Source organism: Amphiura filiformis, chromosome 15 (assembly GCF_039555335.1).
Source record: "Amphiura filiformis chromosome 15, Afil_fr2py, whole genome shotgun sequence".
Taxonomy (NCBI): Eukaryota; Metazoa; Echinodermata; class Ophiuroidea; order Amphilepidida; family Amphiuridae; genus Amphiura; species Amphiura filiformis.
Genome location: NC_092642.1, coordinates 14,590,156 through 14,607,338, shown reverse-complemented (window position 1 = coordinate 14,607,338; position 17,183 = coordinate 14,590,156). Strand labels below are relative to the sequence as shown.

Below are 17,183 nucleotides of genomic sequence, written 5' to 3'. Positions count from 1 at the left end.
TTGGCGGGTGTTATCTAGCGCACTTACCGTGATGCCAAACCAATTTTTCAATTTAAATAAATTACTGGTATTAGTTTGAATGAAGCCTGATTTGCATGGTTATCAGACTCTGGAGGCTATATGTGGCGTTTGTTGTTAATCTTTTTGATATTCCATTTTTAATATATAATATAACTGTATAATAAACACCTTGTTGAAACTCACAACCGGATCGTAGATTCCATTTCCTTGACATGGTATAGCTGAGAGTCGACTGAGGATTAGGTATCGTGGTATACATAAACCTGATTTGTGAAATGAATTGCAAGTTCAGGTTGCCGGTTAATCACCAAATGTGTTGTTCATATTTGTTGAATTGATTATTCCTTACAGCGTTTTTTGTAAAACCCTGTATTATTTTCAAGCAAATCTAGTCTGTGCATGGCACCGTAGCCGTAAAAACCACATTAAGAAAACAAAGTCAATGTCGTATATGTACCTTGGAGGTATAGCACTGAATATTTAACCCCAGCATACGTGATAATATCTGTATTACATGCTATAGAGGTGTAAAAATATTGTAATGAAATTAAAGGAAAATCACTTGTTACATGGATATTGTACAAGCTGTTCATGTGACGCATCCTGGTAACAAATAATACACTAGTGGCCCAAAGAGACTGCGTAGTAGACTAGTAAAGTGTAAGACTTACATGATACCTTTTTACCATTTGCAAAGATAAAAATTCCAATTAAGAGGTATATAATTAATATACGTCCTATTTTCATGCACTTCAAGTAAAACAATAAAAACAACCTTTTTGCATCATTTACAGTTTGCACTTACTTTGGAATTTTTGAATTCCGCTTTTTTAATTATTTATGTGATTAAGAAAAAATATTGGACATCTCGGTGCTATAATTGTGATGTTACGCCTTATTCATTTTTATAGATGATGCTTTTACTCGTTAGTAAATGAGAACGGCTGTATGTTCACATCATACGTACATGTCTATGTTATGAAAATATCGAAGAAGGGTTTTAACAATTTGCGGTAATCTAAGTGACCAATTTACTGCGAGACCTAGTTTGTAAGAAAACGACCTCTCAGATATGAATGCACCGATTTTCAAAATATAATAACACACTTTAAGTGTGATATCATTTAATGATCGATATCGGAAAGTATTGAAATGCATTTATACCGATACACACTGGGTTGCTTGAAGATTTTCTGAGCTGATATAGCAGCATATTTGAGGATTGGGGAATAACGCGAGAGTTAATTTAATTCATAGGATACAATTCTCAACAAAAATGTTGATTATAATGATATTACATTTCAGCAATTTGCGTATCGCCGTTAGTAGATCGAATTCTTTGATATCAAAATCGTTGAAATTTGTCTTATATTGATATTAATTTCCAAGATAATATTACATTCGGTGATGCTGTTTATATATTTTGTCTAGATTAAGATTACGTTATGCTGCAAATACCTATTATGTGATAATACAATGACTAAATAAATTGAGAAACCCGAATTAATATGATTATACATTTTCGTTATAAAGCGATCTTGGACTTGCATTTAACTGATATTTATGGATAAACATTTAGTTAATACCAAAAATAGAGCAATTATTGTTGTCAATCTGGTTTTCCTCTAGAATACACTCTCATGAAAAAAAAATCAAACAACAAATGTAAATGTTTTGGCCAAAAAAAAATAGAATCCAACATGGATTCTTATTACAAATTGAAATAAAAACAGATACCATCCACAAATGTAGCAAAAAAAGCGTAGTGATTTATAATGTGCTACGCACAGGCGCAACGCGTAGACGTTGATCCACAAGACTCAGCACACTTTACAGGTTGTCGCTGACCACTACGGTCCACCATTCCGCAAACCAACAAACAACAGCACAGCAACGTATGGGTTACAACGAGACAATTAGCAGTAAATTCCTTGTCCATGGGAATTTCGAGCTATTCAATTTTACACGAGATCATACTAACCACCGCCAAGGTTCGCACCAGCAACCTCTCGCACTATAGTCGACACATGAAATTGATGCATCAGATATGGGGAATTTGAATTCAACTTTAATATGTCATTAACGAAACTTTAAATTATGCACGACAGAACACAATTAATATCAAAACACCAATTGGGCTCCACAAATCCACACAGCCCATTGGAATACATGACCTTAATCATCCACACAGGGAGTGTGAATTTCAAATGGGATCACCTGAATGGGTGACCCCATTTTAAATCTGAGATTAAGGCCATGTCTTCCACAGGGGGTGTATGGATTTCAACTGTAAAAGTCCATTGGGTATCACTAATCTACAAAGACAAATTCTACACATCCGCTCTCTAAATGCATAGTACATATTCATTATAACATGTTATAACAAATGGATATTTAGAGTGCATCCGCAATATGGTTAAACTGTTTGTTCAATTAATTTGAAAGAAAACGATTTGTGATAATTCAATTTCATAATTTCCATAATATGATTTTAACCTTTTATTCCTTTCTGAAAAATAATGCAACAATGATTGACATTTTCAAAGACTTCCATTAGCCCATTTTGTAGTTATCATAATAACATTCCTGTATTACATTAACAATATAATAGAAGAGATCTATGGCAACATCAGAGTATTGTTGAACCGTTCTTCTCCTTCAGCTTCAGCTTAAAGAAGGCAACGATATATTGATGTTATTATGAGCAATATGACCGGAGGAGCATCCCATATACAAAACACTTTGGCTCTGATGTGAGCAGCTATATTTAGATCATTTTGTCGATTTCTTTACTATGTTAGTGCTCACAATACGCCCAAGCTACCCAGCAGCTACGCCACACTTGGCGGGTATGATCTAGCGCATTTAACGTAATGCCAAACCAATTTTTCAATTTGTATAAATTACTGGTATTAATTTGTGTGATGAATTGATTTAATTTGAATGTCTACTAGACCCTTGAAGCTATATGTAGCGTTTGTTGTATTAATTTTTATGATATTTTCCCTCACATGTACCCCCTTTTAAATAATTATATAACATAATAATCACCTTGTTGAACCGAGAATCTGTGGTTGAGCACACAACCGTATACGAGTATTTACAAATAAAGACCTGAGCGCAAGAAGACCGTAAGTCCACTTGGCCCCTCAACATGTATACACTAAAGTTACGTATAGTTTCTTAGGGTTTAATAATGTTTAATACATTTTCCAGGGTGAAAATATCATGAAAGGTTGTGAAAGATTTATTTTGGCCCCTGAACATGTATAAAACATTACCAAACTATACGAAGCTATACGCAACTTTAGTGTATACATGTTGAGAGATTAGTAGAAATTCAAGAGTCAATTGATGGCAAGGTATCTTGGTATAAAACCTGATTTGTGAATGAAATGACGTGAATTATAAGTTCAGGTTGCCGGTTAATCACCAAATGTGTTTTTCATCTGCGTTGTTTGTATTTGTAGAAATATTAAGAAGGAAAAGTCAATATTTTGTATCTACCTAGGAGGTATAGCACCGAATGTTATAAATAAATAAAAATGTTGTTTGATTTACCGTGCGCTTCAGCTAGGCATGGCCTAATTATCAGCACACTTCAACAATTATTCCGCTGCCATTAGGATATATCAGAATCATTTCCGCTTCACCAAGTCCGCAACTGATGCGCAGGTACTCTCAGCGACTTAGATTGTGATTACCCCCAGCAGCTCACCATTTTACACCTGGGTGGAGTGAAGCAATTGAGCTATCTTGCTCAAACACACTGGCCGTGGTGGGGCTCGAACCCGCAACCTTCCGATCATGAAGCTCGCGCCCTAACCATTGGGCCACCGTGCTTATTGTTATTAGAACCAAACCTATGTGATAATAGCTGCATTAAATGATATTAGAAGTGTAAATATTGTAATAAAATGAAAGTGCAATACTTGTTACGTGGGTACTATACAAGCTAGTTGTATATATGACACATCCTGGTAAAATACTACGCTTTGGTAATCAATTATATAGTAGTCTAGGTAGTAGACTAGTTTCAAAAGCATGACTTACAAGCTAAAAGAAGAAAAGAACAAATTACCATTACGCTTCATTGTTAGTAATACTATCTACAAGATGTCCAAGACTCTATTGTAATAATATCGAATTATTATTATCTTCAGTAATGTATTTCTTTCAAAATTGGCGTTAAAAATCGTGTTTTTATCCCCCGCACAAATATAAGTAGCAAAACCATGGAATAATTTAACAACGCAAACCAAACAATTTACATTCGTATTTGAGTGTGTTAAATATTACTTAAATATCTTAATTCTTTAAGTATGCCCTATGCATACTTGTCAATTAGTGGAAGCACATTTTGAAATTAGGATGATACTAACAAAACAGCGCAACAAGAACAAGCTGATGCCGTAATGCTTTATCAAATGGAATTATTAGAATATAGGATTTTATCTCGTTTGTTATTCCCAGACATACATCTATGTCACTGCAAGCACTACTTTATAATTGGGGTGATCCCGACAGCACATTCAGGAAATAGGGTGATGCTAAAACGGAAATCGTAACACGCAAGGCGACGGGTGCATATTTATATCGGTAAGAAATTATCGTAGGGCATATCTTAATGGCGTCAATTATGTTTTTGAAATTCCTTTGCGCTAGATCAGAGTGGTATCTCATTTTGTCTGGGTGTCCTATACAACTTATCCTACAATTTTTAATAGGCTATTATGTTCTCTGGTGTATCGGTAGATGGCATATTGCATCACATCCAGAAGTAATCATTTATTTATTTTATTTTTTATTTATTTATTTATTACACTTTATCACTGGCACAGAATTACAAGAAATATATAATATTGCACATAAGTTACATAAAAAATTACACAATATTATGAAAGGAACATTTGTTTTAAAAGTCCAGTGAATGGCTGGAGCGAACAGGTGCCAGGCACCTCTAAGACCGCCCCACCAAAACCAAAAAGAAGGGAAGGGAAAAATAAATTAGAGGGGGAAAATGCAGGTAAGTTACATTTGCCTGCAATTTGGACAATTACAAACAGAGGTACAAGTGCAAACAGAAGTTGCATCAAAGGTGCGAGCAAATTTGGACTGGTAAAACTCCAAAACTTGGTGCTTAAATGAAGCAACAGAATTTGTAGATCTGATAATACTAGGGAGCTGGTTCCAAATGGGCACCATACGCTGAAAAAAGCCCATCTTGTGGCACTCAGTTTTAGAAAGCTGATTTACCAGCAACAAAGGATCAGAGGAAAATCTGGTGGTGGGACGGTCTTTGTTAATACCATTAAAAACTACATAATCATCTAGATTGATGTCATATAATCCCAGATTGCACTTGAAAAATATATTGAGATCAACATATTCTCTTCTAAAACTTAATGGGAGAAGAGTTAGCTCTGTTAACCTTTCTTTGTACTCAGCCTCGGGATAATCTAAAATGAATTTAGTTGCCCTTCTCTGGACCCCTCAACTTTCTGGATGTTGCGCTTTGAGGTACCACTCCAGAGGGGACTGCAATATTCCAAATCACTACGAACCAAGGCTGAGTACAAAGTCCTGGATACATTACGAGGGGCATTGAAGCCAATGGTGCGTTTAATCATTTAATCGTTTAAACATTAATAAAACGTTCAAACAAAACTAGGAACATGTCAACTTGAAATTTTACTTTTTGTTTAATATTTGATTAGAAAATCAGCTTAAAATGACACTAAATTTGTTTTTGTACGAAAATTATGTTACAATCTGTCGAGGGTACTTTAGATATTAGTATCTAAATATGCAATTTTAACATTTTGTATTTATTAAATAATTAAATACGTACATTATAGTTTCCCAACCATTACAGGCCAGAATATGTGTGAATTAAGATTCCCGGTATGCCTAAGGCCAGTTAGAGAGTTAGCTTTTGTGAATTGGTCATGTAATTAGTAATTACCTCTGGCGAAAATTGTTGTGGTTATTTTGAAGTGGTTTAACGAAGAATTCAAATATCATAGTTACACGTTTGTAGGTCTTGTGGTTCTTGATTGATGATATAAAGAGTGTCAAAACGAACCATCAACCATCTCCATAAAACGACACATGTTACGAACCACAATACATTAAGCAGTTTTGAAAAGTGCATGTTTTCCATTTTATACCATTCAAATCTTCAAGGTGTAACTTCTCATTAATCCCTAATCTTGAAAATAGAAATTTATTTTGTTGGAGTTGAACGCCCATGACTATTCCAACTTGCCTTAAGACATTCAAAAGCAACGTGTACTAATGTCTAATTTAGAGTAGCAAAACCATGGGAGGGCGGGTTAGTGTAGTGGTCTTCTCACTCGCTTCTCACCACTGTGGCCCGGGTTCAATTCCCTGCGGCGCCACATGTGAGTTTGGTTGCCGATCCATGCTCGTCCTCGCAGGTTTTTCTCCGGGTGCTCCGGTTTTCCTCCTGCATCTAAATCGGACTTCTTTCCATATCCCTATCCCGTCATATCCGGATGGCATCCCTTAAATTTAGTAGCCTCTGAGCACTATTGGGATTAGCCTGGCTTCGGCCGAATGTTATAAATAAAATAAATAAAAATGGAATAGTTTGAAAACGCCCAAACAATTTACGTATTTGAGTGGGTTCAATATTAATTAAATACCTTAATTCTATTACTGGAAGCACATTTGCAATTAGGATGATACTAACAAAACGACGCAACATGAAAAGGCTGATGCCATAATGCTTTATCAATTGGAATCTCGTTATTATTCCCAGACATACATCTTTGTTTCTGCAAGCGCTATTTTATAATTGGGGTGATCCCAACAGCATATTTCGGAAATAGGGTGATGTCAAACGTAAATCGTAACACGCAAGGCGACGGTGCATATTTATATCGTTACGATATTATCGTAGGGCATATCTTAATGGCGTCAATTATGTTTTTTGAAATTCCTTTGCTCTAGATCAAAGCGGTTTCTCATTCTGTCGGAGTATCATATACAATACATCGTATGATTTTGATGCTCTCTGTTGTATTGTTGTATCTTATTCATCCCATCGCTAAGCAATGATTTCAACATTCGAACATATCAAGATTATACTTTGAAAGTTTCTAATATAGCTGTATAAAGATAGGAAAATCTGCTTTAAATAACACTAAAATTGTTCTCATGACATGTATTAACGATATTGTACAAACCGTCGAGGATTCTTTAGATAGTAGTGACAAAATATGGTCTGATAAACATAACAATGAGAACATAATTTTATTTTAACAAGTTTTTTCTACAACAAAAAAATAATAATATTGATGTTTTCCTTTATAACCTGCAATAATATTTAGTCGTATTGTGCTGTTGTTTAATATACCTGCGGATGTTTGAGAAAGGTCGTGTACCTTCTCAACCTTTCTGTCTGGCCTAAACTGTGCTCCTTTTCAACATATCTCATGTGTATTATGAATAAAATTGAAATGATGAAATTGAACTGAATACTTGTTTTCATTATTTTTTCAATTTGTACCTTTATGTGCCACTCTCTGGCCAAGCCAATTGATTTTTGACAATTATCCCGAGCAAAATATTAAATTACTAAGCGTACTATTGCTAAATAAGTTTGATCCCTAACCAACATGAAGTGACGAGCTTTCGTTAAGCAAATTTTGCTGCTTTTAGCTCCCAAAATTTGCCTATAATCTCTATTACACATTGGACGCATTTTATTTGGTCTCTTTGGCATAGGTCGTAACGGTTAGGTAGGAAGTGGGTTTTCTGGCCCAATAATATATTATTGGGCCAGAAAACCCACTTTTTGTATAAATCGTTCATAGAACTATATGAATTTTGTGCCAACATTATTTGTCCAATGAAATAGGTCGTATATTTGCCAAAACGAACCCTCTCATTAACTCGTAATACATGGCTCATCGTTAGCTATAGAACTCTGAATCGGTGTAAGTTGACAAGTACATCACTTTTTAGGGAACAAAGTAACACTAGTAATTTGAACTTCGGCACCACTTTGTAAAACTTGAAAACAGTAGTAAGAAAGCGAATTCATTATCTTGTATCAGACATGACACATCAAAGCTGACAGACAGGACAGGAATATCTTTGTCATCAAAACTGTATAGGGGTATTAGTGTAACCCTTTTGAAATAATACCCTAAAAACCGTCAGGATAAATGTAGACTGCAGAATCAGCAAATCGTCAAATCGGGTTCTACTTTTGACTTGTAGCTTGCATGACAAATTCGGTATCATAACAAAAAGAAATAAAGAGTTGTTTACTGCAAAAATATAATGGTGGAGATTCATATGAATTGGTATAAGACAGAATTAGAAAGTTTCACTTTTACTATCAATATCGCAAATAACAACAAACAGAAAATAGTGTGTGTCACGAAAATTAACTCAATGAGGACTAAAATAAAAAAAAAATCAGGAATTTCTTAAAGTATACAATAGTTCTATATTTTCCTGCATTTCCGGCTTTTTCCCGCCACGACAGACGTTGCATTTTAAGGTTCTCCGTGCACTCTAAGAAATAAAGGTGCTAAAAAGGTTCTAAAGTTGTCCTCTCAGGAGAACCCTTTGAGGTTCTCTAAAGAACCAAAATGGTTCCAAAACCATCGAAAATGGCCCCAAAAATGTGATACAGGACCGTTCTCGGTTCTTTATAGAACCTTTTAGGGTTCTGTAAAATTAAGGAACCTTTTTAGAGGTTCAAGAGGAAGGGTTCTCATGAGAGGACAAAAACGGTTCTATCTAGAACCTTTATTTCTTAGAGTGTAGCGGTTGAGAGCTTAAGTGACTATAGCTTTGTTCAGGATCTTTATTTTACGTTTTTTATTTTCCTTGAAGCGGAAGACGTTGTTTAAACTGTGGCTCTGTGTCGGACTACACGCTGTCCTTTGCTCTTGGGCAGGTGACAATAATAAGTGCCTAATACTGCCTATCAAACATTGTTATATTTTGCCAGTGCGCAAAAAATATCCAACCTTTGACTTGACGCCGTAATTTCAACACACCATATACATATGAGCGTATGTCCTACCATCTTTGCTCTTGCAAACTTTTAAAAGCATCATGCGTTTTTTATAAATGCGCACGTGACCCATGGCCACGACATACCAAGACCAGCAAGCGTGACCAAATCCTCATGCATTGACCACTATACAGAAAGGCATAGGAACTCTGTAGATAAATATCATCACATTTAAGTATTAATTGAATTGCAAACTTATTACACATTTAATTTGGCAATTCCGAATTTGTATTATGTTATCAAAAACAACATTTTGAAAGTTGAACAAAATAGACAAGTTTGCCGCACAGCAGTCTCATGTTGTTCCGCCTTTGCATTCAAATATATAGAAAGACCACTCGCTATGTAGAAGGTCACTTCGAGACTTACTGTCTATAAGCTGTTATGGCAGCGCGGAGGTGGTCACGTGCGCATTTATAAAAGCGCATTTATATATATATATATAACCGAAGTACACTGATCAAGGTAATGTACATGGTCAGTACTTACTTGCGATATTTTTGTAGTTTAACCTTTTCAATTATTGTTTCTTTGTTTGCTATTGCTTTGATATTTGTAAATATTCTAATACTTCTCTTTTCGTTTCCTTGCAGAATATATAATTACTCAGGGGGCAGTTGAAATGTCCAGAGCCGAAGATGTAAAATGGATATTAACTAAACTATGGAACCAATAATCAGGATTACAGTAATTGGAATACCTCAAAGAACCCACGACTAAAGCATTTTGAAAAATTGCAACCAACTATAGTGATCTTCCAGTACAAATTACCAAGCAATAATCGTGCCTTGATATTATCTACACACCACTTTCACCTTCCGATTACACCACCAACACAACCATCCAAAATGACTGCCGAAGTAGTAGGGGTCGTGAATATGACCATAGAGCCATATCCATTTACTATAGAAGACATCTTAGAATTGGACCATATTAACATCATTATGTTAACGGTGGGACTTGGTGCCAGCATGTTCATCATGGGATGCGATGTATGTCATGCCAATTTTACATGGCAAGTAAGACACCCTGTTGGATTATGGGTAGGAATTGTTATAGTGGATCTTCTTATGCCATTGACTGGGAATGTGTTGTCTAGAATATTGTGGCTTAAACCTGCGGACGCTATTGCGCTTATTGTCATCACGAGTTGCCCTACCGATGGTTTGTCTTCCATCTTTTCCTATTGGACTGATTCTGATGTTTGTTTGAGGTAAAATACCTATGAGGTGACATGTGTTTACATTTGCCACTCCCTCTGTTAAGCTGAGATAAAAACTGTAGGGCAAAAGACCCTATACATATATACAGACTTGACATTTAATATGGAATATTTCTTCACGAAGTGCCAAGACTAATCTGAAAGTGGTCTGCATAAACCGCACGGGTTAAATAATTATTGGGGTGTGTCGGCCATGTGTCGGGAGATGGTGTCAAATGATTTTTGATAGAAAATGTGCTTTCTATGAGTTTACATTATTGTGCTCATAATGTAGTGCATTTGCCTAAAATGACGGATTTAAGGGGGATGAATTTGAGCATCGTAAGGACACAATTTCGGACTTTATGCAACATTGTTCTGCTATTATCACATTTATTGGGGTTTGAGGTGATATTTATTCAACTTTGTAAGCAATTGGCATTTGTCACAGCTGAATGCACTTGCAATGTACCATTGTTTTTAAATGAGAGGAGCATAAAATATAGCTCTTCAAAGTGGTACGAACGCAGAAAGTTTAAATATCCCCCACTGGGGTCAACTGCGCGGATTACTGGATTTATGTACAGTAAGTTTATAATACTTGGCCCAGGGGGGCATTCAAATTTTCTGATTGCGGACCACTTTGAAGAGCCGTTTTTTCAAAAGCTCCTCCCACATTACAAATGCATTCAGCTGTGACAATTGCCAATTGCTGGAACACCTCAAACCCAAATAAATTTGATAATAACAGAACAATGTTCAAATTCAGCCTCACTAAATCCGCCTTTTTAGGCAAATGCACTACATTATGAGCATCATTATGTGAACTCATGGAAAGCACATTTTCTATCAAAAATTATTTGACACCATCTCCCGACACATCCCATTAAATATCTATCCCGTGCGGTTATGCAGACCCCTTTCAGATTAGTCATGGCACTTCGTGAAGAATATATATTTTTTGCATTGAAATGTTAACTACCAAAACTTGCTTAAAGGTGATACAAGCTACATAAAATCAAAATAAAATTGAAACGGTGAGTTTGAAGAACTTTTACTTGATCTGCCATAGATACTGCTATATCATTTTGTCTTGTGTGAAATAACAAGGGGCGTCTTGAATGTAAACATGTGACTATCAACTCATTTATATGAATTAAACTCGATGAGTGTTTTTGTGTATCGAGTAACTCAACTCCTGCTCCCTGCTCTGTTATTGTATTTTTTGTATAATGCTATATAATGTCCTTCGTATTATACCGACTTACAAGCCGACTTATCGAATTTCTTTGTTACTCCATGAGTTTACATTATAGCGCTGATAATGTAGTAAATTAGCTTAAAATGGAGGATTTAAGGAATTTGTGTTTTGTGGGGGTAAAACTGTCGAATTTATCAAATTTGAGGTTTGAGGTGATTTATTGAGTCTTAATACAAATTGCACTTGGAATCTACCAGTTTTGAAGGCGGGAGGAGCTTTAAAAATATGTCTCTTAAAGTTTGAATGCCCCCCCCCCCCCTACTGTACACAAAGAAACAGCGTGAGTTCATTGGACAACCAGGAATCCGCGCAGTTGTTTTTGTACCATAAGTTTATAACATTTGACCCCGGCCGGGCCTTCAAACTTTCTGAGTACGTATCAGTTTAAAGAGCCATATTTTTAAGCTCCTCCCATTTTCCAAAAATTTGTATATTGAAAGTGTATTTCAGCTGTGATTTGATAATAACCGAACAATGTTGCATAAAGTCCGAAATTGTGTCCCCCACGAAGCTCAAATTCAGCCTCCCTGAATCCGCCTTAATAGGTAAATTCACTACATTATGAGCACCATAATGTAAACTCATGAAAAGCACATTTGCCATCAAACAATTATTTTACACCATCTCCTGACACACTCAACTCAACTAATATTTAGCCCGTGCGGTTTATGCAGACCCCTTCCAGACCAGTTGTTAAATTTTGCAAACAAATATTCCATACTAAATGTCAAGTCTGTATTTTACGTGAATCAGTACTCTCTATACTTAAGTAGAGAAATTAAGTACATGAATTTGAATGAGGCTTTAACTCTGCCAATACTGCTGTTTTCATCGTTTTTTGCCCAAATTTTTCATAGAAAAAAATACGTAATGACGAATCCTTCAGTCTTAGGCTATTTAATTTAAATTTTTATAGCTTTGCTGGGATCACTGAACGGTTGTATTGTAATGTATTGTCTTGTATTGTCTTGTATTGTAGCTGCGTGTGTGATGTGTATGGGATGGGGTGTGTGGGTGGGTGGTAGCTGGTTTCGGGTGGACAAACATACATGCAGGTATCGTGACAAACAGAGAGCAATACTTAAAAAGAGAGCCAAGCTAGAGAAACAGACAGATTTTCCATGGAAATCCGACAAGTGTTGGCCCACGGCCACGTTACCTACATGTATTGTGGGAGTGGGGGTGTGTTACTGATGCGTATGTGTGGGGTGTGTGTGGTGTGGTACGTTCAAGTTTGTAGCAAGTTTACAGGGTGATCCATGTGTCTACAATGGTATTCTCGCATGTGGTAAAACTATACATTACAATACGACATGATCTGCCCCCACATCAATTATCACTTGCATACGACCTTCTTACACTCACAGTGTGAGTCACACCAACCACCCACGTTAGATCCTTTTTAGCTGGCCGATTGTTGTTGTTCGTTTTCCCCTCCCCGTCATGGGGGGAGGCGCTTCGTAATTAATTTCAAATTTTAGCGTGTATGATTTTAACATGTGTAACACAGATATCTGCGCCATAAGTGTGTTATTTGTTCATTCGAAATGCAGTCGATATCAATCCAATTCTCTTTACTTTAAGCTTAAACAAACGATTACATGCTCTATAGGTAAAGGTTGTGAAAGAGATATATTCTCCAATTTTTGAATAACAGTCTTCAGCGTTATTTTCCAGTTTTACTTAATCATTAACTCTTCAATATGTCGCACGTCCAAGATAATTATGCAATCGTTAATGATAACCTTTATTTTAACATCAATACCTTATTTCGAGAAGGAAAGATATACATACATTTCTATATACATGTATTTCAAACAAGAAAGACACTAGCTTTCAAACACGACAATTTCATGCTTAAATGTCGTTTAATCTGATATTCCCTTGGAATTTAATTAAGCTAATGAAAACTCGACATGCTTTATTAGCTGTATTGGCCACTGAGCCTGGGACCATCGTTCATGTAAGTCAGTGGAAATGAGACCGTATTAACTCTGGTAATGCATGCCTTGTTAGTTCTTGAGTTCGAGTGTAGTGTATGTATGTGTGATAAGAGACAAAATGTTTCTTTAGAAAAAACGTGAAATATATAACAGTCGGACAAGTATAACTGTCAAACTTTCGTCAGGATAACCTGTAAATTCTTTTAAACTATTAGTTTGCATGTTTGCCCATTGTCTACAGAGTATCATACCGTCTGTCCACATAGAAGTACAAACCAAATCTGTGGCATCAGGGTCGATGCTTTGCGTCAGACGAACTGCGTGTTTAATAAAAAAAAATGCTACGCGTAAAGAGCGTGGTGCGCTCGGCAAGTATAAATCGTGCAGCAGTTGGTGCGCCAAAGAAGCATTTACACACGCATTGCATTCTCATAGCTCCAGTTTCCGAGGTCTATTTACTTTGTATTTCTATGTGGACATGCTGTAGTGGGCTGCCCATTGTAGATGCGATTAGATTGCCACTTATGGTAGCTCTGAAAAGCGCCGTTATGGTAGGCGATCCTTTCTTGCTGAAGATTAGATGGCTTTGAAAAGAGCCGTTCAATCGGACTGCACGTTGTCTAATAAAAGGTGGATGGCTCTGAAAACAGTCGTTTATAGTTATGCAGTCAGAGCTAATCTTAACTAAAGCTTGATAATTCTTTACTTACCGACTGAGAATCAGGGGAGGCGCTCAATCTGTATCGTGAATACCCGTTAACGTTATAAAGCCTCAATTCAGTCACATTGTATTTAGCCTAGTTGTTAGCCTACAACTAATTGCAACATAAACCATTTTGGTGTTATTATGCTTTGACAATATCACAGAATAACAGAGTGGAACTCAAATAATAAGGGGGAAAGCTTTTATACAGGTGTCAAAATTTAAAAATGATCCAATTGTAGCAAAACATATACTTATTCCACTGGTCACGCGAATAAGAAAAGAATAGTTTGTCTTATCTGAGGGGAGTAGTTTAGCGGCTATATAGACTAAAAAGGTTCAAAGTCTCCAAGGGAAATTATTTCAGCATGCTCCGATTTTACATAATGTTAGTTTAATCTACTTACAGCTCTTCAGCTACGCTTTCAAGCGAATCTTAGCAACCCTTATAGACTATTTTGACCCTTAACATAAATTTCACTCTATGCAATGGGGTTTCATACAGGGTACAATTAGTAGGGTACATTGTTGATTCATATACGATAAGATGAAGAATTTGCCGGGAGAATTTGACAAATTTTTGAGATGCATCGTAGCATTCTGAATGACCTTGAACTTATATCACCCTATATCCACTGTCTTATCGGAGGGGAATGGTTTAGCGGCAAGATGGTTTACCCCAAGATAGAGCAAGTTATATCTTTTTTTATAATTAAGCGTCAAAAGCATCAAGGCCATATCAAGGTTAACAGTTACTGAAAATAGATTTTTGGATTGTCATGAAACTTGGTGGATATGATCACCCTTGAGCTGCAAAAATTCTTAAAGTCCTCTGAATATAGATTGTATAGATTGTTGGATTGTCGTGAAACTCGGTGGATGTGATTTCCATTGAGCTCTTTGTTACAAGTATGAATTAAACGTATTTTACGGTATTTCCCAGCATGTCATTGGTGGTATTTACTATACTTTCAGAATGTTCCCACCCGGTTTATTATTACGCACATCGATAATTACTAAGTACTTGTCAAAGCAAAATGATTTGAACTATTATGAAAATTTATTATGAAACTTGTTATTCATCCATGATGACGTGTTTTTTTTTAAGACAGGTCTTTTTTATCCTTGGGACCAGATGATTAAGATAGTGTTTTGCCACAATCGGAGCACTATCAATTTTTGACACCTGTATAAAACCTTGCCCCTTAGTTTGTGTGTTCCATTCTCCATAATAATGTGTCATTCCGTCACATTTTACAGAATAGAGTAACACCAAACTGGCTTCTGTTGCAATTAGTGGTAGGTTAAATCTTTTTTTCTTTTTTTTTTTTCATCAATTTGACTGGACTAATTATTGAGCAATCTCCCCAGAATCATATCCAGGACCTAAAGACAGTCCGTATCGGAAGGATGTTACCTGACAGAACCCAACGTCCTCACATCTAGTTTGATTATGGTTGTAAATCCCACATGTAATAGAATTTGAACATCCCTTTCTCCTCCTCAAAAGAAATCTATATACAATTTACTATAGTGCATAATCAGATAATATAAAGTGATAGATTTGGTGTCGAGACACAAATTACACCAATATCAGTATACACAGCTCTCACAATACATTAATGACAAAATGGGCAAATAAGCTCCTTGAAATTCATTAGTACGTAGACAATTCGACCCGATAAAGTACACAGCAACATGGTAGAATTAACATTGAAATTCATCGAGCGTTGCCTACATGTAAAAAAGCGGACGCCTTTGACAAGTATTACGTCGATAAAGCTACCATGTTTTTTCCTGACACGAATAGTTAATTAATTAAATCAATTAAACTAATTAAGGCATCAAATTCCCATCACTGTCACTTATAATAGTTTGCATCTTAAATAGATCCTTGCAACTATAGCTACGAGCAACAGAACTCTATCTCAACTTCAAAATTACATTAAATCCATTCACCCCTAATAGCAAACATGTTAAATAATGCATGTACACATCACTAGGACCTATATTTGAAAAATTATTATAACCTCGGCAAAGCAATACACGGTTGATATAAATAGACAAATAATGCCGGAAGATACCGGGGACACTTGCTAGTTAAAAGATCACAAGACATGCACTAGGCTAGTCCAATTAAACCGGGCTGTAATCTGGCCCGCAGTCCATTTACTAGTGAGCGAACCCGTCACTCTGTACCCCGTAAGATATTTTTGCTCTCAGTTTTTTCTTATCCCCGTAGGCTATTATAATCCCCTGTATCTCGGTATGTGGAAAAGGAAACAGCTACAAGCGGTGCGAGAGCGCAGAGTAATTCACAACGTAGTCCAATCTATTTATTTGGTAGTCTTGGTTATAGTAAGGATACGGAATCAAATATTTGAAGGCTTTCATTTTAATCTACAACCCTGTGTGATGGAGAAATGTGATCAGGATGGGGTCTGATGGCTTAGAAAATTATAAATGAGCAGTGGTGCTATTAGCAGCAATAAGTATGGCGTATTTTACACGTAGGGATCAACAGTAGGTGATTATTCATATGTTACAGAAAACAAATCATGAGTAATTAATATGTAAATATTTTTTAATTGATAATAATAACAACAATGATAAAAATAGTAATTACAACGACATGCAAGGGTGGGGTGTATGGGGTTTGTTACCGGCAGATTAACAGAAGTAAAAACAGACACAGTCATCATACAGCATGACAGACATACACACTTCGTACTATAATCACACAGATGTTCCGATATTGTATAATGGCATTCCGACAAATGGTAAAACTATATTACAATGTTCCATCTTTATTCTTACAATGGCATGCAGGATGTGTGTGGGGCGGGGTGAGGTATGTGTGGGTGGTGGGAGCCTTAGATACACAAAACAGATTAACAGAAAGACAGACACATACACACACAGACAGACAGCAGGATAAACAGGCAAACTTCGTAAACAATGAGACCGACAGATGACCAGATATTGCACAAACATGG

At 36.2% G+C, this 17,183-nt stretch overlaps 1 protein-coding gene across 1 annotated transcript in view; it reads left to right on the top strand.

The window, feature by feature from the left end:
• The window catches only part of LOC140171286 (ileal sodium/bile acid cotransporter-like), a 59,880-nt gene that overhangs the window by 21,937 nt on the left and 20,760 nt on the right, over positions 1 to 17,183 (top strand). Inside the window, exon 2 of the mRNA XM_072194516.1 lies at positions 9,673 to 10,292. Within this exon, the coding sequence (XP_072050617.1) occupies positions 9,928 to 10,292 (365 nt within the window). The 5' untranslated portion in view covers positions 9,673 to 9,927. The remainder of the gene's footprint in view (positions 1 to 9,672; positions 10,293 to 17,183) is intronic.